Source organism: Lepisma saccharinum, chromosome 18, assembly GCF_977018435.1.
Source record: "Lepisma saccharinum chromosome 18, izLepSacc3.1, whole genome shotgun sequence".
Lineage (NCBI taxonomy): Eukaryota > Metazoa > Arthropoda > Insecta > Zygentoma > Lepismatidae > Lepisma > Lepisma saccharinum.
The window spans coordinates 68,735,304-68,757,335 of NC_139246.1; the positions used below are offsets into that span (position 1 = coordinate 68,735,304).

Consider the following 22,032-nt stretch of genomic DNA (forward strand, 5'->3'; position numbering starts at 1 on the left):
CTTGTTAATATGTCTGACAAATGTACAATTCATGAAAAGAAAGATGCATGATATCTATTGCTCTTTAATATTGCCTTAGAATATGATATTAGGAAGGTAAAAGAAACTAACGAAGTACTGTGACTTAACTGTTAGCATATGCAGATGATGTAAATACAGTTAAGAATAATACTAAAATATTTTTCAAAGCAGCTAAGGAAGTTAGCAAAGAGAAAATTACAGGCCGAAACCAAGCGATAATTATTCGATTTGAACCAGTTTCCAAATTCAAGTTCTTAGGAGTAATAGCCTATTAACAAATGAAAAGAATGATTAATTCGGAAAATGCATGTTTTTGGCCCACCACGTGTTGACAGAGAGAGAGATGTGCACGTTCATGCTAGTCTTGGAAAATTTTCCATTCATGGAAAATTGGTTCTATGACTACCTATACTAATTTTGGTATGTGAGGACAGAGGACATCAAGACTCGACCAACACACTAAACCCGACCTCTCTACGACTACACGTTCGGAAGTTACAAGAGATCAAAATTTTGGGTGTTGAACTCAGGACCACCAAAACTTAGCATACATACTCTACATCCTCAAAATCGACAAGGGGTGCTGTTTGGGGAGATTTTTCGATTTATTTTTTTCTCTATCTCTTACCGTTTTGAGATATTCGCTGGACTTGGAAAAAAATTTCGACAGAGAAGGTCAAATATGGAACCATGATAACCTATGTTCATTTTTTTGTTAGGATATAAAAGAGAATACTGAACCAATGCTAACGCAAAAAAAACTCATATCTCTAAGATAAGAAAATAAGAGATGCGAACATTAGGTTTACAAAGGTCACGATATAGAAACATGGATGACACAGATTCCAGCGTTGTAACTTTCTAAAACACATGTACCTGAAAGTACGTTTTTGACACTCACTTTTCAGAGCCACTTTTCAGCTCTTTTACTTCGTTACTGCAATAAAACAGCCGAGAAACGTAAAGAGAAAGTGAGTTCGTGCAGTAAAATGACAGGGATTTGAGGGGTCCAAGTTGGGGTTGTGTCAAAGGCATATATATGTCATACTGACCTGAGTGCATTGCAGGAGACGTTAAACAACAGTTTAAAATCTGAAGTGGCTAGTTTACAAACACAATGCTTGGATCCTATTCTGAAAATTGATTCCGAGTTGAAAACGCTAATAAAAAATTATGTTGATGTGCTTTCGTACGATAACGTTCAAAATATACAATTGAGTGTGGATTCGGTTCAAAATGATTTGGCAAAATACAGCAATTTCAAACGAAACATTTGGAAAAATTAAGACTCGAAATCGAAGGACGAACTTCCACAATTGAGAAGAATTTCTCTGAGCTTCATGTTTAACGTCTACACGATGATGTTTCCAAATTCACCACAGAATTCTCTACCACTTTGGAAGAAATTAAATCTAAATTACAAATGTTAGAAGATACAATGACAAATCTACCATCCTCCGACGAATTGCAAGTCATTAGCACGAGCGTGGCAAACATAAAGATTCATTTAGAGGCTTATCAAGATTTCGAACACATTCAAACCACTATTGCTACGCTTCAGGCATCTTTGGAGGCTCAAGCTCAAACGGGTATTCAATATATTCTTTAAGCACGGTTCAGCTGAAAGTCGACTACCTGGAAAAAAATTTGAAGGTTGAAACAAATCTTAACCATTTTCATCACGTACTGGACAACATACATGGTGATTTGGAATTGTTACAGGCGAGTGTGCCTTCTAACGAAGATTTAGAAAAATTGAATACGGCAGTGACGGCATTATCCGAGTCGAGTGACATAAACAGTTAATTGAGTGCTCTCGAAAATACAGTAGCCAGTCTTCCCACCGATAAAGAATTACATGCTTTGAAATGGAACATATCTCGAATGATAAAACCATTAGAAACAGAAACAACAAACGTGGAACAGATTCGAGATGAAATTGCTTCGTTTCGCGACACGATGTCCACGTAGCCGACATCGCAGAGTGTCACGGATCTTCATACCCTGTTTACCGAGACGAGGGACATCGTGAACGACCTTACCGTAAAAAGCTCGAAATTAAATCTAGTTGAGAATCTTCAGAACATTGTAGTCAACATTAGAGATCAAATTGGAGCGCTGGAATCCACACAGGAATCGATGCTGGCCGCTTTCGGTGTCAAATTACAAGAATTGAACGAAAACTACAAACAGATGAACGTTGAAATTAATATCAAACGGTCATTTTCTACCATATCAGATCACATTGCGGAACAACTTGTACCTTTATAAAATACACTGGGTCAACTTCACAGTAAGCTGCTCACCGTCAATACTAAATTTGCTAAACTGGATGCCATCGAAATCAACAGCGTACCGAATCAGTAGAGAATTTCCACGTTCGTTGAGGTAACAAACTGTACATGTTGCATCCTTATCATCCGTATTACAAGTTTCTCATCGATGGCACTATTCAGATAAACGTATTTTCGTACTGGTCTCCAGGCAGAAAAGCTAGTGTTCCCACCATGACTTTAATATCGAATCGTGGTGTCCAGAAAGCAGGAAACATTCCTTTGGCACATTGGAACGAAACACGCAACATATATGGAATACACCAAGACGAAGATCTTACTGTGTTTGACGTGAGTGCAGGTGATAAACTTATCACTCAAACCCCAAGTGAGGTACCACCTTCGTTGAATCCCATCACGTTAGTCCTTCTCTTCAAACGTAATCTCATAGTCCAGGCAAATTATCGTCGACGAATTACATAAACCTACACGCCGCAACTACGAACGTTTGGCTGTAGTAACAAAGGGCATTGATGACCTCTGGCAGAGTGACCTCGTCGAGATGAAAAATATACATAAATTGAACAAGGGCAACAAATACTTCCTCACCGTCATACGCACATTTTCCAAATTCTCATGGACTCTGCCGTTGAAAAGAAAAACAGGAACATGCGTCATGGAAGCATTCAAAACTATTTTCCGCGAAAGTAAGAGACGACCACGATTTCTGCAAACAGACAATGGGAAGGAAATCCACAACACCCTTTTCCAAAAGTTTATTCATAAGCACGACATTCAATATTATTCGACCTTCAGTCACTTGAAAGCCAGCATCTTGGAACGCTTCACGCTTCAGGGCATCTACAAGTGGGTCAGCATGCTTCCGGAACTCGCCAAGGACTATAATCATACGGTGCACAGCACTATATGCATGAAGCCAGCTGAAGTTACAACATCTGACGAGCAGCTTTTAATTACTACCGTTTACTGCAGTAAATATCAGCGCACGGCAAAAAGCCTAAATTCAAAATTGGTAAGCGGGTGCGTATCAGTAAATACAAACGTATTTTTGAAAAGAGCTTTACGAGAAATTGGAGCACGGAACTTTTCACCGTAGTTCGAGTCTTACCCGGAAACCGTCACACGTATATAATAAAGGACAATCGCAACGAAATTGTAAAGGGTCATTTTTACGAAGAAGAAATTTCTAAAATTAAATATCCCGAAACGTATCTTATCGAAATTGTGTTGCGTAGAAAAAATAACAAGCTGCTGGTGAAATGGCTGGGACTTTCGGAAACGAGCTGGATCGACGCGAACGAGGTAATACTATGAACTCAACGTGGAACGTTGTAAAACGCTTACAAGATTTGGAACGCGAAAAAAAAGAAACGGCGTATTATTACCCGACAGTATCCGTTGTCTAATCGTAGGGCCTTCAGTGTGTGGACAGACGATACTGCTTATTGATTATTTTCTCCTCGCATCCGATTGGTTAGACTGGGAAAACAGGCTTCCCTATGTATTTTCAAAAAGTCTCAAACAACCAAAATGCAGGCAACTTATTCATTTGTACGAGGGACTAAGCATTATTACGTTCTCTTCCGAAATCATTCCACTGATCGATTGTCTCGATAATTCCGTTATCATGTTCGACGACATGATCCTGGAAAATCAAAGTGAGATTCATATTTTTTTTCACTCGAGGTCGTCACAAAGGATTAGATTATTTTTACCTGGCACAAACTTTTTCCAAGGTTCCGAAACAACTATTACGCGATAATGCTAATTTCATTTGCTTGTTTCGTCAAGACCATACAAATTTCAAACATGCACATGATGATTACGTGGGGGCTGACATGAATTATAATCAGTTTTCTAAATTTTGCTACGACTGTTGGAAGCAAGACGACTTTGGTTTTGTTATGATCGACGTGACACGAAAACCTAATAACGGAAAGTACAGGAATAAAATCAACGTTTTTCTAAACGTCTCAACCTTATAAATAACGTCATGTGAAAACACAAAATTTTCAAGAAGACACAAAAACAAATAATCAAAAACTGTAGCAAACGTGTTTATATATATATATATATATATATATATATATAAAAGGTCAAACATATATATAACCTTAATATCGAAAGTGCATCATCTCAAGTTTTTTGGTGACAACAACGGAGGCTCAAAAAACGTCTCAAACGTATATAGAAATAACCATAAAAAATGTCGAAACGCAAATTTCAAGAAGATCATAATCTTAAGCTGCGGGATTACTTGGTGAAACTATTCAAAGGTTGGAAGTCCGAGAATCGCGGATTGTACGAAGAGAACAAGCGTGAAGGTCAACCTATCATCGACGCCATCAGCTAGCTCGGCAAGGAAATTAAAAATGTCACGGAACAGAACAATGATCTGATCACGGAACTCGTACCTCTTTCCGCTCGAAATTATGAAGATTTTCCTCCCACGCCTATCTTCAGAATTCACACTCCTCTGGAACTTAGACAACCGCCAAGACGTGAAGCCATAGGCAGCACTTCTTCTTCGGATAAAATCGAGTTGGGTCCGTTGGCACAAAAGTACCTGAGCACGGGGAAATTCGACAAGGACGAGGTGTTCGGATTGTACCCGAGCATGGAAACCAACGAAGGCGTCGTGTGGAAGATTGGAAAATCGAAAGTCACCTTCGAAGGCAACAACATTAAAATTAATTCAGGTGAGAAGAACAGTTGGTCTAGGTATCTAGGTACAGCTGGATTGTGGGAACTCGTTGCCAAAACATATCCGAAAGATTACACCGACGAAGATTACCAGATTTACAGGGAAATTTTAATTATGACGGATGCCATGTATCAAAATAATGGTGCCACACAGAATAGGGTGAAATCGATCTGCGGTGAGAAGTCCAGGAATCTAATCAAACCGATATGGAACGATATCAAAAGCGGAAGCGGAGTCAAACACTACAATACGTGACCGAAAGAATTCGTTTGGGTGGACGACGTGAGAAAACTCATTGACAGATTGTTAGTGATAGCCGGCGAAGAGAATGCAGGTAATCATAATTTCTACAACGTGAATTTGGGCATCGTGGAAATGATCAGCACCAAACTTTCAAACTTCATCGTGAACGACGATAATGGTATCGGGTACTCATTAAAATTATGAACACGCTGCCTCCAAGATTCTGGAACGTGGCCGAAGGAAAAGGTCTCATGAACGACATCATCAACAACTTATCTTTCGAAATGCATTTAAAAGGTTACCAGTACTGTGGAACCGGTACGAAACTGGAGAAAAGATTGGAAAGAGGAGACAGGGGAGTAAATCCGTTAAACGCTTCATGCAAGGACCACGACATTGCATACAACACGCACACCAATTTAGATGCACGTCACGAAGCAGACAGAAAATTGGGACATGCAGCTTCCGGGAGACTCGTCAGCAGAGACGCATCATTTGGTGAAAGAGTTGCAGCATTGGGCACCACCGCCGCCATGAACGCAAAACAAATATTTGGGTGGGGTGTGTAAATAACATACAATATGTCGCAGATTTGTATAACTGATTTACCGTCCGAACTGCTATGTAAAATATTCAAACACACTAAAAAACGGATATTGCGAGGATGTTGAGAAACTTGTAATCATAGCAAGAACAACGCCGGAATTTCGTATCCCATGTGAAATGGTTTTCAAGGACCATCTTCGGGAGATAAGTGGCACGAGGTGCAGTGATCTCGACACTCTTCTTTCAGCTGCAGGGGAAAAATTAAACGACAGGATGGGCGAACTTCACGTGTCGAGGCAGTGGAGAAGACGATACACAGATGACTGGCGCAAGTCTTAACAGGAGACCGAAGATATCATCACGCACACCATCGTGTTTTCCAAAGCACTCTAACACTCAAAAAATCTTCGATATATAAATAACACATCGTGAAGAAAAAATGAGTGAAAAAATTTGAATCGTCAAAAAAAAGTTTTCGCGGACATCGTCAGAAAAAAATTGCCTTATCGGAAAAAATTTGCATCGTTAAAAAATGATCTATCTTCAAAAAAAGTCGTGGACATCCTCAAAAAAGTTGTCGTTGGGCATCGTCAGAAAAAAGTTACCTTATCCAAAAAAAATTGCACCGTTAAAAAATGATGTATCGTCAAAAAAATCTTGGACATCGTTAAAAAAAAGTTGTCGTGGGACATCGTCAAAGAAAAGTTGCCTTATCGTAAAAAATTGCATCGTTAGAAAATGATGTATCTTCAAAAAAAAGTCGTGGACATCGACAAAAAAGTTGTCGTTGGACATCGTCAGAAAAGGATGCCTTATTGTAAAAAAATTGCAACGTTAGACAATGATGTATTGTCAAAAAAAGGTCGTGGACATCTTAAAAAAGAAAGATGTCGGACATTGTCAAAACATAATTAAAAAAAAATTACTTAAAAAATTGTCGGATATTGTCAAAAAATAATGTGTCAAAAAAAAGTGCATCAAAAAAATGTACGTGTCAAAAAACTGTACGAGACAAAAAATGTACGCGTCAAAAAAAATTACTACAAAAATATCGGAAAAATTTACATCGTCAAAAAATAATGTGTCCAAAAAAATGTACGTGTCAAAAAAAATGTTCGTGAAAAATGTACGTGTCAAAAAAATGTACGTGTCTCAAAAATGTACGTCAAAAAATGTACGAGACAAAAAATGTACGAGACAAAATAATGTACGAGACAAAAAATGTACGTGTGAAAAAAAATTACGAGACAAAAAAAAATCGATACATAAATAACAGCGTGAAAAAATTCTACGAGACAAAACAAACTTGGTATATAAATAACACACCGTGAAAAAATCTACAACCCAAAAAAATCTACCAGACAAAATGAAAAAAAATCTTCGATGTATAAATAACGTACCCTGAAAACATCTACGAGACAAGAAATCTAGATATATAAATAACACGCCCTGGAAAAAATCTACTTGAGAAATAAAAAATTTCCAATATATAAATAACACATCGTGAAAAAAAATGGATGAAGCTCGAGCATTAAAACAAATGCTAAATTTATAAGTCGAGTATCTAAAAATTCAAGAATTGGAAATGGACAAACGATAACGATACACGATAACTTCCGTGAAATTGTTGCAACCCAGTATGGTCCCACAGCACGTCAGTTGCTCAACGGACAATATAGCCTATATTTACCAGATCGATACGCTATCATGTTATCTGACCAGAAGCTGTCTATTTTAATCGAGAACAAAACTCGAATCGTGTACAATGGGAAAAAGGAACTTCCTGGTAAGAAAACGAAGCACATAATATAATTTGTTTAACAGAACATATATATAAATAACATACAGTGAAAAAAACATATATATAAATAACATACCGTGAAAAAAATCTACAATGAAGCCCAAGGGTGTCGTGTACAAGATACCATATTCGCATCTGAAAACGCTGGGTGCCCTCGATGGGTTACTCACCAAGAAACAACGCGAGAAGAAACGTTCTTGCTTGACGAAAAGACACAGAATGAAATTGCTGCTCAGCATTTCACAATTGAGAAGGTTGCAGCGTTCACGGAAACAGCAAAAGACAGGAGGTTTCATATTCAGCATGCCGGCAATTTCAGCGGCATTGGGGGCTGTAGGGAGTTTGGCAGTGATCAACTCGAAAAGGAAAAAGGCAGAATTGGAAGAACAGAAACGTCACAACCTGGCCATGGAGAAGAAGGGGAAAGGCGTCTTGAGCAAGTTTAAAAAAAGAAGAAGCACTCACCAACCACGACATCGAATCTTTAATCAAACCATTACTAATCAAACACTTCAGAGGCATTTTCATGACAGATTCATTACCTTCAACCGTTAGAAATAGAGAATGTGGCGTAGTCAACTTGGACAGTCACCAAAATACAGGCACGCATTCGATATGTTACCACTACGCAAACAATAAACCATTCGTTTTCGATTCTTTCGGAAGTGTTCCACCTACAAATTTAGTCAATTATCTGAAAACAAACAACCTATACTACAACGACGAACGCATTCAAGATTTCGGAGACGTGAACTGTGGTCATCTCTGTCTCTCCATGCTAGCGTTTCTCTCTAAAATAAATAAACCAACGATCGAAGATTTCCAAAAAGCACTGTGGAACCTGAAACATCATAATGGGCGTGTTTCATCTCACGGGCGAGACTTCGGTCTTGAAACTCACTTTGCACGACGACATCGTCTATCCTAAATCCATAACTTTACTTTCATTCTACAGCATGTACCACATACCTAACGTCACAGAGTACAATTACAAAATTAGTGTCGGAAGTGAAAATATCATCATCACAACAGGTCAATACAATCTTTCTACTTTCCAAGCTCAGTTACCAGAGGCACATTCCTTTCTCAAAATTCCGTCACGCACAGAGTCGAAATTGTGTCCGCGACTGAGGCTGTGGATCTGGGCACGATAGGAGAACTATTAGGTTTCGAGAACAACACCAAACTCGAAGCTGGCCTCAAGCAACAGGAGCAAATATTCCTAAATTTCTAGTCATCGAGACGTTAAACATTCACTGCAACGTGGCTGAAGGCATGATCACGAAATCTGAAGGCTTGTTAGGAAGTCACAAGCAGACGTGAATTATCGCCACGTTCAAACCCAGTTCCGAGTTCATAGAACCGATCATCTACACACCCTCTTCTCCGATTTATTTTCCAGTATCGCATAGATCTGTTAGAGTTAGTGGTGACGAACGAGAACTTAGGTGCCACAACTGCGGCCATCGTCGAGATCAACTTATAATGAACAACAGTACATCATGGAACAGATTGAAAGTTACGAGTTGCAATCTTTCCGTCCGAACAGTCGCACGTTCGCCCATCTCAAAGAAGCGAACCGGGAAATCGAATACGACGTGGACGTAGGCGATGTGTTCGTTCATCCTTACAGAGCGGAACTTTACGTTCAATTGGACGTAGTGAAAAAAGAAATCGGAGAAGTTTCCCCAGCCGCAGCAAATTTAAAACTCGTGGACAACTTCGTGCCTCACCTGTTCTCGTAGGTCGAAGTCAGGAAACACAACACCGTCATCGACAGAATCGATTATCCAGGCATCACGTCAACGGCAGTAGGAACATTGAAATTATCCAAAACAGATGCAGCATACTATCAGGCGGGGGGATTCGAAGCGGGAACGAAAATATCGAAGAAAAGTCACACGGTGCTTTTTCCCATGCGTCTACTTCCGGGTTTCTTCTCGGACTACAAGGAGATCCTGTGGATAGGAGGACAGAGAATCACATTTCACACAGCGGCCAACGACAACGACGCACTAATGCGATACAGTAACTTGAAAGCAGACGGGGTAACGCCATTACCAAACACTTTACCGGAAGCTGCCAAGTGCGTCATACAGAGCATGGAATTGAGTGGAATACGAAACGAATTACGCTCTCAAGTACGAAGCAGAGAACTTGAAAAATCTTCAGACACCGATTCACTTTCACGGTTACCAGTGCGTGCAGAAAATAGCGTCCGGAAGTCACATGGATTTCGACGACAAGACGAAATTCAATAATATACAGTACGACATGCCAGATTTCGTCGTAGTGCTCTTTCAGACAGGGAGGGACAACAATCAGGAAAAAGATTCCAGTAAATTTGACGACTGCAAGATCAAGAACGTTTATCTGAAGAACGGCAGAAACGAAGTGTTCACGCGCGAGAATTACAACCTCGACATGGCAAAAGATGATTTTCTCAAACTATATGAATCGTACTCCGCTTACAAGAGCGTGACCGAGAGAAACGTGGACATGTTCTACACACCCAGCGAATTCAAAGCACAAAGACCCATGTTTGTCATCAATTCAACGAAGAGAGAGCAGGTGGTGGTCAACGATCACACCAACATCAAGATCGTGTGCGAATTTCACAGTCCATTGCCCGAGGACACCATGTGCAGCATCAACATGGTCGCCGAGAAGTCCTTCATCTATGACGTAAAGAACGAGAGGGTGACGGAGCAGTTTTAAATATCGCCTTCGTCGAGCAAGAATGGTTTTTCTGCAACCCAATACAAAATTTTTAATCTAAAACACCAAACACTCAAATAGGATGCAGAGTTTTAGGATCAAAACTAACTTGACAATTCGAATTTCATAAACAAAAATTGAGGGGCCGCTTGCTAGTTGAGTAGTTATCATCAAAACCTATCCAACAAACCGACAATCATCATCCTAGCTCCATTAGGAGCCGAGAAAATCAATGTCTTCGAAACATCTTAAGATATTTGTCTTAAGAAAATGTTATTGACAGACCGGAAGTAACATCTCCACAGAGCGGAAATAACATCTTGACAGACCGGAAATCAACTTTCTTAAAGATTAAGATATTTGTCTTAAGAAATTTTACAAGACATTAAGTATCTCGACCTCTAATGGGACCTACAACAATATAACTTTTGGTCTATTGCTTTTCCAACCTTCACGGATCTCCCCTAACTCTCCCCTAATCAATGAGTCCCCTGTTCGATACCCGTTGGAAACACAGTGGTTAGGATCACACTTTAAACTGTAGATCCAGTCTCGATTAGCCTTTGTGTGCATAAAGTGGACTTAAAATACCAAATGTAAATAAAAATAAAAATCACCGTAACTCTCTACAAAGCCAGAGGATCCATTTTTGAAACCTGTTGAGGCTTAGATGTAGCATTGCATTCATATCATTACCAATCATCTTCGTCGTCGCGATTATCGCAAGAGGTAAAAATGCGACACAAAATGACCCAAAAAGAAGCTTGGAATCAATCTGAATATTGGTTACGTTTGATACGTGGTAGAATTTTTTTAAATATCACTTCCTGTGATGTAATAGGGTTTTTGATTAAGGACCATTTGTATAATGCATATCGTTGATGCGAACAATAAGTAGATTCATGTTCACCACACTCTTCGGTTGTTTAGAAATCGTAACGAAGAAGGATCTCTAAATTTCAGCTTTCACATGTCAAATGAAACTTTAAAAAAGTTCAGTGTAGGTCACAAAAGAGATTTACATATTGTTATATCTTTAAAACACGACGAAATCTAATTCCAATAGAATACAAGTAGTATGAAACGGTATGGGCTGGCATCCTACTTTTGCCTTAAACTTGGCAACGTTGCAAAGATTTTCTGCTAACTTATTGTAAAGCGAAATCACCGTTGCCTTTCTTGTTTTAGTTAAACCTGCAGTCTTATTGCTAAATTATTGTATGACAAAATCATCGTAGCCTTTCTTGCTTTAGTTAAACCTAAACAATTTATGAGATGCTACTACTATATCTTAAAGATGAAGATCTTAAAGATTAAGATATTGATTTTCTCAGGTTCCTAATTAAGCTTGTTGCAAGAGATCAGCATAGCATGTTTTGGGGTTAGTTAAACCTAAACAATTTTAGGAGTTTGGGCAATACTGCTGGGCTATGGCACAACTTCTACTAGACAAACTTTTAAAATTTATGAGGCTGGGGTTTTTATTGGCGACGTTGCCAAGTTTACTGCATTTGTAATCTTCTCTTGTGTGAGAAAAAAAATCATGGTGATGTGTCTTGAGCTGTGCAAACCTTATATATTTTTTTGGAGTGTGTGTGGGGGGGGGGAGGCTGGTGACAGACCTAAATTTTTCATGTCATAAATTTCTAAATCAGCACGATACGTCTTAGCATGTGCAAACCTACATGTTCCTATTATATCTTAGTGTGTGCACTGCTGTATATCTTAGTTGCATTTAGTTGATGCCTTATCATCGCATAATATATATGTATTGGTTTTACGTGAAGCTACACACACATGCATCTTTGGGTTGTAAGAGACCTATGTGCGCCACCTTATTAAGACAGTGCTTAACGAGCAGTTGCGTTATGATGTAACATGCGTTAAAAATATGTTTATAGTATAAAAATATATAGTCAAACCTTTATATATATTCTCCTCTTGATGCATGCAAATAATAATAATAAATTATTTATTTTTTGGAAAAACTTGGCTCCTAACCCCGCCAGGGTGCGTGGTACCCAACTCATTGTTCTAATGGTTGAGACTAATGTTAAGTCACACCTCTGCACAGTTTTGCGATGCTTGCAATTTTTTTGATCGCAACTCCATACAGAGGACCTCCGTGTGTGTGTGTACTAATGATTTTAGTGTTATTTGATGTTGTAGTAAAAAAACATATATAAATTTTGCGTTTTTGATGTTATATGTGTCAGATTATAAAGAATTAAAATTGTTGTCTCATATTTTTTCTTGGTGTGTGTGGCAGCCATCTGAAACGAGAGAAAATTACAAAAAAATTAATAATTTTGCAACAATAATTCATAACGTTGTGTTTATATTTGTTAAAGTTTATCTTGCAAGAATTAATTTATTTTATGCATTCAGAACTTCCAAAAATTGTGCAGTTTTTGTGATGTGGGACTTTGTGTCCAAGTATTGTGTTAAATACTATCAAACATTCTTCCTTGTTTTAAGCAGGAGGCATGCAGATTTTGCAATTTTCTTTGTCTTCTTCTTTCTTGCCATATCCCCATTCTCGAGTGTGGATGTTGCAATCCATGACCCTTAGTTTGTTGTCACGAGGATCAAGTGCCACCTTGTTGATTTTAGAAGTGTGCAACTCGATGATGGAAGATGTGATACTATGTTCGGTCATGCGTTTGTTTTATTTTTGAATAAGCACCTCTTGTAATCTTTCATGGTTAATTTTTCAACTTGAGCGACCTACCCCTTTTGCTTTTTTTACTTCACTTTCATCCTTGAGCTTGATGCTATACATTTTTGCCCGAAGGCCAGCAAATTCTGTGATGATTTGACTGTTCACTACATCCTTCATTTTTCCGATTGTCATTTTCCTCATGTTGTCGAAAAGAGCATGGTCTTGCGGATAATTAGAGAAATCGAAATGATGACGCAACTTTTCAAGATATTTGTACAAATCATCTGTTTGGATATTGTACATGAAGCTGTCTGTGTCGGTATAGGCTATCTCGATTTTCTCTCCATAGTATGGTTTTATCACCTCGTAATGGAACTTATACATGGCTAGCTTTGACAACTCGAGGACAGTAACTCCAACAGCAACTGGTTTATTGACGAGACGTTGCGATCTCTCAATAAGTGCTAACGTTTCGTCCAGCATGGTGAAATCCTCATATGTTGGCTGAGCTATGAGCTTTTTCAATTTCTATGGGTCGGAGACCAAGTTTATTTTTCTTCTTTTTCTAACATCCTCCATGCATTTTCCATACACACTGTTCTTATTGAGTTTATAGAGACCTTTATCGGTAGGGGAAGAAGCTTAAGCTCGATGTTTGGTGTTCGCATCGATGTATGGTGCTAACCATTTTTTTTGTCTGATCATCAAACCGGTATGCATATTTTTCAAAATCAATCCATGTTTTAGGTAGAATTGAAGAAGACGATAATGCACAATATAATTCTTCTTGTCTTTGAAGGTTAGCATGAGTTTTTTTTCCTTGTAATTACTGGGGGGTGCTTCCATTGCATGTCCACGATGTTCTTGATGAATAGGCTCGGGATATTCCAGATCTACTTTAACGAGACAACCAAATTCGTGATCATCGGGCCATGTTAGGCAACTCTGAAGTTCCTCATTGTTCATCCATTTATATTTCCCGATGGGTAGGGCTTCGGACATGGCATACCCATACAAATTATTCATGTCCCAGTATGCAATGAAATTTGATGGTTTGGTATTATTGTAATCCTCGAGATAACAGTTGTTAGCCTTGATGTACCGAAGGGGGCATTGAACAATGCCGCCACGCTTACCCTCTTCCACAAATAAGAGTTGATCGATGTCTTTGATGAGGTCTATCCAGATTCTAGTGGATTTCAGCATTGCCTGCCATGAATATCCTGCCGTAGTGAAAGTGAATGCAGGATCTAAACCATAAGATGCTATTGCTCTAGCACGGTGAAGTTGAAAACGGTCAGCCAATAACGTCACATCCAATTTTAGGTATAGATCATGATAATCTCCCATGTTTTTACACCCGAATGCTTCCCATACTTGCTGTGCATGGTGGTATTCTTCCTTAGTGCACGAGGTGTTGCTGAGACGACTGTAAAATTCTCCTTGTCGGGGTAGTGCAGTTTCTGCAAATTTGGAGGCATCTGTCATATATTCATATGGATAAATACCCTTTTGCCTTAGCAATGCTAAGTGTTTATCTCCAAAACATTGCTTAGTAGCAATTAAATCATTTTCTGTTAGCTCACTTGCCAATGTGGCCAAACTCGAGGAGAGAAAATTGTACGAATCCGGAAAGCGAATTTCTATGTAGTTATCATTTCCTACATCCACCATCTTGCTGAAGGAAATGAATTTCTCCTTTATGAAGAGTTTTGGATCATAGCCTTCTAAGTTATGGAGAAAAACAGGGATGAATGTAGGTTTTTTGATTTTTAGATTGCATGTATTACACACGACCCCCAAAAAATTTTCCAGTATAATGGCTATGGTGGTAAACTTTCTTGTTTAAGGGGGTGAACTTGCATTCACACAAATTACAACGCAAGGCATGCTTGTATTTATATTTTTGCATTTTCGTCAGTTCATTAATTTTCTTTTTTTTTTTTGTAATATAGGAGCCAATTTAATAACTATTTTTTTAATTTTCTCATAAATGTTTGTGGCACATCATTGCCGCAATATATGATCGCATTGTTAGTGTTGTTTAGCACCATGCCAAAAGCACAGGCTTCGTGGCGAAGAACTTCAGTGGTGCTTGATATTTTGTGTTTCGGGCTGCAGGTGGTAAGTGGAATTTGATAACTTTCAAGACCAGCATATATTACTATGGGATGACGAAGTAATGCTTGGAAGTTTGAAAATTTCATTGGGTATGAAGACATTTTGATGGCTGTGGCAGGATGTGTATTGCATAGAAGAATATGATCTCTGTGTTCTTCGTCAATGCTTTTCTCTCCTCGACCACAGAATATTGTTAAGCATCTGTCGCACACTCGAATTTTTGTTGTATGACTAGTAATTTGACTTCTTATTAATTTTGGAAGGTTTTGTATCAGGCAGTAGTGATAATTATTATCATTCTCGATAAGAAGCAACCTGATGATGTGATCACTTTTAATATTGCTATGTCTGAGTATGTTGACAATGTTGTTTTTTTTAAACCGAAAACATGTACTGCCACACTTTGTTTTTTGTCTGCCTTATACTGTGCCTCGAATTTGGAAATGTCATGAAGATTTATGGGGTAATTGATGTTTGCTAGAGATTTCTCAAATTCTGAGATGTATTCAGGTTTATTATAGTGGTATAAACGTTTTTTTTTTGGCTGGGTGATTATCAGAAATGATGCACCACAAAAAGCATTTGTTATCCACATTTTGAATATTGATGACTGCTTTCTTACTAGCTATTTCCTGGGGCAACTCGATGTAAGTGGATCCTCCTAATGGGGTGTAGCCTGCAATCTTCAGAAATAGAGTATGTGATAAACCGCAAAGAGACCAACCCGATCCACGTTTTAGAAAATTCTCATGTTTCTTCAATAAACTCCCAAATGCCTGCTCGCAAATCTCATCCAACTCATTACTATGGGCAGCATGGAGAATTGTAATACGAGTGTAATGATGGAAACAATCTTCATCGTTCTTTGTGTTTTCATAAATTTCTGAAAGTATGAAGTGTATCTTCAACGAGCATTCCACCAATACTTTTTGAATGCATGAAATTATATTATTTTTAATCGAGGAGAAGAAGTTGTCTAGATCTGTTCTATATTTTGATGTGAATTTCTCCTCGATTAAAACATTTTTAATGCTTTCTCCAGCACACTTCTTCTTTTTACGTGGCACTTGATCCTCAACATCGATTTTTCTTTTGCTGCATCCTGATCCATCTCCATAGACATTTTTCCTATGTTTGCTCATATTGTGAATGGATATCCATTTCCCACAAAGACCACAAGGACGTTTTGCTTCCTTCTTCTCCATTTTTACTAAAATATAAAAAAATTGCCAACTTTAAAATTTTACTGTTTGTTATTTATATAAATCCCCCAAAATAAAATTTACAACCATAGTCTGATACGAATTAAATTTTGCATTGTTTTCAACTTGCAATAAAATAACCATGCCTATGAACTAGTATTCATACACCTAGTCCTGTTGCTCCTCGAAGAATTGAAGCTACTCAGGATCCTATTGAAGTGGGTCTTCTTGCTCAGAAATATTTAAGCACACCTAAAGACAACAAAGATGAGGTCTTTGGCTTATATGCTGACACAGAGCGTGATGGTAGCATCATACATAGAATTGGCAATTTCAGAGTAACATTTATGGGAGATGATCTCATTGTATATTCAGATACTCATCTTGGAGAAAGAGGTGCTTTTGTTAAATATCCCGGCACACCTGGATTGTGGGAACTGATGACTAGAAAGAGACATGGCAGCTATACAGATCAAGATTATGATTATTACAAAGAAATATTAATAAAATCAGATGCTCTGTACCAGAACAATGATCCCACACAAAAAAGAGTCAAGTCTAGCAGTGGGGCAAAATACAATAATTTAATCAAGCCCATATGGTCACAAATTAAGACAGGCAGTGGAATCAAACAATACAACACCCTGCCTAAAGAATTTATCTGGGTTGATGATGTCAGGAAACTTGTAGATAGGTTATTGGTGATAGCTGGGGAGGAAAATGCTGGCAACTACAATTTTTACAATGAAAAGGTTGGAATTATGGACATGATAAGCACAAAATTGTCTAATTTTATAGTGAATGACACTAAGGGGATTGGTATCTTATAAAAATTATTAATACGCTACCACCTAAAATTTGGAATATCTCTGAGGGTCGGGAGTTGGTTAATGACATCATAAACAAGCTGCCATTTGAACTACACATTCCAGGCTATCAGTATTGTGGTCCAGGCACAAAATTGGACCATAGATTAAACAGAGGGGACCCTGGTGTTAATCCCCTAGATGCTGCTTGTAGAGACCATGACATAGCATACAACACCCATTCTGATCTTGACAAGAGTCATGTTGCAGACAAGAAATTAGAAGAGGCTGCATTTGGTAGATTTGTAAGTAAAGATGCTTCTTTAAGTGAAAGAATAGCAGCATTGGGGACCACCATAGCTATGAGCACCAAACAAAAACTGGGGTGGGGTTTGTGAATATGTATATATAATAAACCTACAATGAAGGCCAAGGGTGTTATATATCAAATACCTTATGCAGGTCTTAAATCTCTTAAAACTATTGATAGCCTTTTAACCAAAAAGCAGCGCAAGAAAAAAAGCTCTTGTCTTGCCAAGGGCCATGGTATGAAATTATTACTTAGTACCCCCAATTAAAAAAATTACAACAATCTAGAAAAAAAATCACATGTGGGTGGATTTATATTTACTATCCCGGCCATCTTAGCAGCACTTGGGGCTGTTGGGAGCTTGGGTGGGGGTATCAGCTGCCATAGCAAAAACAGTAATATATGCCAAGAAGAATAGGGCAGAATTAGATGAATTGAAGTGCCATAACCTGGCCATGGAGAAACAAGGCAAAGGTGTTAAGAGAGCCATGAATAAGTTTAAAAAAAACAAGAGCCGCTTACAAACCAAGGTATTGAAGCTTTAATCAAGCCACTGGGCAACAAAAATTTTAGAGGTGTGTACATGTCTGATTCTTTACCAGAACAACCACTCAACAAAGAGTGTGGCATTGTTAATTTGGATAAGTACAAAAATCAGGGCACTCACTGGATTTGTTATCTTAAATATTTAAACAATGAGGCATTTGTGTTTGATTCATTTGGAGGTGTTCCACCTGAAAATTTAATAAAATATCTAAAATCAGCTAATCTTTATTACAATAATACCCGTGTTCAAAATTTCAAAGATGTTAATTGTGGACATTTGTGTTTATCTTTTCTTAGATATCTGTCTCAAATAAATAAACCATCAATTGAAGATTTTCAAAAAGCCTTGTGGTATTTGAAACATCATGGGGTATTCCATCTCACCAGCCAAAATTCAATATTGAAACTTAGATTACATGATGATATAGTATATCCCAAAACAATAGCTCTCAGAGCATTTTATGGCATGTACTTGATCCCTAATATTACACACCGCAACAACAAAATTGCAGTTGGTGATCAAAAAATTGTCATCACTCCAGGGCAGTATAATCTGTCCACTCTAAATGCTCAATTACACAGAGGTATAGTATTAACTCAAAATTCTGTCACTCACAGAGTAGAGGTTGTATCTGCTACAGAAACAGTGGATCTGGGTACTATAGGAGAGCTGTTAGGCTTTGAGAACAACACAAAACTTGAACCAGCCATCAAACACACTGCTATTAATATACCTAAATTCTTAGCCATAGAGACTCTGAATATTCACTGTAATGTGGCCGAGGGTATGATCAGAAAATCAAATGGCCTAGGCACTCACAAACAAACTGGCATCATTGCAACATTTAAACCTAATTCTGAATTTCTGGAGCCCATCATCTACACTCCACCACCAAAATTATATTTTCCTGTATGCCATAATAGAATAGATTATATTGAGTTGATGGTTACTAATGAAAAAGAAGAATTAGTTGATTTTGCTGGAACCACAACAACTGCTATCATAGAAATTAATATTTAAATAAAAATACATACAAAAAAATGGAAAATATTGAGAGTTATGAGCTACAATCATTCCCCCCAAACAGGAGGACATTTGCAAATTTAAATCAACCCATCACAGAGATTGAGGTTGATCTTGATGTAGGGGACGGCTTTATACACCCCACAGAGCAGATCTATACATCAAATTTGATGTTGTAAAGCTCGATGGTACAGATTATCCGGCAAATTCAAATATAAGATTGGTGGACAATTTTGTGCCACATCTGTTCTCTGAAATTGAGATCAGAAAACATGGTGTTGGTATAAACAGAGTAGATTATCCCGGCATTACCTCCACAGCTTTGGCCACACTACAATTATCCAAAACCGGGGCTTCTTACTACACAATAGGTGGATTTGAGGCTGGTGATAAAATTATATCTAAGAGCCACACAGTGCTGTTCCCCATGCGCCTGTTGCCAGGATTCTTCTCAGATTACAAAGATGTTATGTGGAAGGGTGGTTTAAGAATCACATTTAGAAGAGCTGCCAATGATAATAATGCTTTGATGAGGTACAGTTCATTAAATTCTACAGGGGAAGCTCTGCCTAATACCCTACCTGAAGAGGGCAAGTGCATTATTCAGACTATGGAGCTAAGAATTCCAGTTGTTGAATATGAAGCCAGTTATGCTCTTAAATACAAAGCTGATATCCTAAAAAATCCACAAGTACATTTACAATTTTATACATATCAATGTGTACAATAGCCTGCCACTGGTACTTATTATGAGTTTGATGCTACAAATTCATTCTCCAGTATACAATATGACATGCCGGATTTTGTGGTGGTACTGTTTCAGACTGGAAGACACAATAATCAGGAAAAAAATTCAAGTAGATTTGATAACTGCAACATCAAGAACATATATCTTAAAAATGGCAGAAATGAGGTGTTCCCCAGAGAAAATTATCTGTGAATTCCATGATACACTCCCTGATGACACCATATGTAGTGTTATTCTTATAGGTGAAAAATCATATGTTTATGATGTAAGAAATGAGGGAGTCACAGAGCAATTCTAGAAGGCCTCTGCTTATTGCATTGTTTTAATATTAGATAAACAAATTGATCCTGGTGCCCAATTGAACTTAAACCGGAAGTGGACCGGAAGTAAATATGGGTGGGTGTGGGTGGTTGTGGGTTTTATGAGCATCTTGGCTTAGTTTTAGGTGTGGGCAGAAGAAATATCAAGAGGGGCATATTTTTAACAAGCTTATGGACAACAATCTGACAGAAGTGCCTTTTGTAAGTGTGGACAAATCAATCTGAGGGGGCTCATCATTTCACAGGAACTTCCCGAGGGCATTTTTACAAAAATCTTGGATTAGACGGAGTACCACACTTGAGCAAAAAGCTCATATGGGCATGTTGAGCAAGTTTCAAGTGTAGCCAAATCTGCCTGAGGGGGGTTCATCATTTCTCGTCCCAGTAGTAGCATCAATTACACTACTTGTATGTCACACTTGTTTTCAAGCAATTGTAGCTCATGTAGAAATGGAGGCCCGTGCCACCTTAAATAATGTGTCACTAAGCTGGAAGGATGAATCCCACGACTTGCACAGTCAGCAGGGTTGTCTTTACTGCTGATATGGCACCACTTTATATCACCTTCCTCTTGTATTTTAGAGACCCGATTCGCCACAAACGTTTTCCAACGACTAGGACATGAAGCTATCCAAGCTAAGTCTATTTTGGAGTCCGAATAGGAGGTAACAGTTGTGAAGTTGACTGGCAATGCTTTTCGCACATAAGTAATGAGGCGAACCAACAATAATGCAGCACAAAGTTCCAGTCTTGGAAGTGTTATCTTTTTTAGAGGAGCCACTCTTGTTTTTGAGGCAACAAGTTTAACCTGGACTTGTCCATCAGCACACACACACCTAAGGTAAACAACCGCTGCATAGGCTGCTTCAGATGCATCACAAAACCCGACTAAATGAAGCTCGATACAGTATTTTGAAATGATGCAACGTTCAATTCTAATAGTTTGCAAATTTGGTATATCACTGCAGTAACTAACCCACTTATCAACTACATTAGTTGGAAGTTTATCATCAAAGTTATAATTTCCACAGTTCTTGTATCAATAATTTGGCTTTCACTGTGGTAGGTGATAGCCAGCCCAAAGGATCAAACAACTTCGATATATCTGAGAGGAGAAGTCGCATGGTCAACACAGAATACACAATTCGACTCACTACATTAAAGGAGAAATGATCCAAGGAAGGACACCACCGAATCCCCAATGTTTTCTTACAATCACTGTCATTAAATTGAAACAGCACGTTTCTTTCAAGCAATTCGCTTGGTATACTGTCTAACACCTTAGGATCATTAGAGGACCATTTGCAAAGTTCAAAACCAAATTTAAGCAGGAGTTGGGTAAGTTGATGGTACAGTTCTATAGCACCATCCGTAGAATATCTCCCACTTAAGAAATCGTCTATGTACACATAATTAAGTAACACATTTGAAGCAAGGGGGAAATTTGCACCTTCATCTTCACGTAATTGAAGCAGACCCCTCCTAGCTAAGTATGGTGCACAAGCAGTACCATAAGTGACAGTCAATAATCTGAAGTCTTGAAATGGTTGACTAGGATTCTCTCTCCACACAATTCTCTGAAAGTCTGTATCCTTTCGATTAACTTTCACTTGTCTATACATTTTTGAGATGTCAGAAGTTAGGGCTACTTGACGTATTCTGAATTGTAATATCAAACTAATGATTTCACTTTGTAACTTAGGGCCAATCATTAAAGTGTTTTTAAGAGAAACACCTGTAGACGTTTTACAACTACCATCAAAAACTACACGAATAGGTGAAGCCGTCTTTAAATACAGGATGATGAGGAAAATAATAGCTTTCAGTAGGCACTTAATGTATTTCTTCAGGGGGGATGAGTTCCATATGTCCATGTTCTATATAATCAGTCATGAAAGCATTATACTGTTTACGAAGTTCGGGGGAGTGAGAAAGTCTGCGTTTTTTTACTTTAAGTCTCTTAACT

General features: G+C 38.2%; 1 protein-coding gene across 1 annotated transcript; it reads right to left on the reverse strand.

The window, feature by feature from the left end:
- Positions 1-21,082: 21,082 nt before the first annotated feature.
- LOC146002316 (uncharacterized) lies at positions 21,083-21,688 on the reverse strand. The gene has a single exon (XM_083140029.1). The coding sequence runs from the start codon at positions 21,686-21,688 to the stop codon at positions 21,083-21,085; it is 606 nt and encodes a 201-aa protein (XP_082996155.1).
- Between the last annotated feature and the right edge of the window lie 344 nt (positions 21,689-22,032).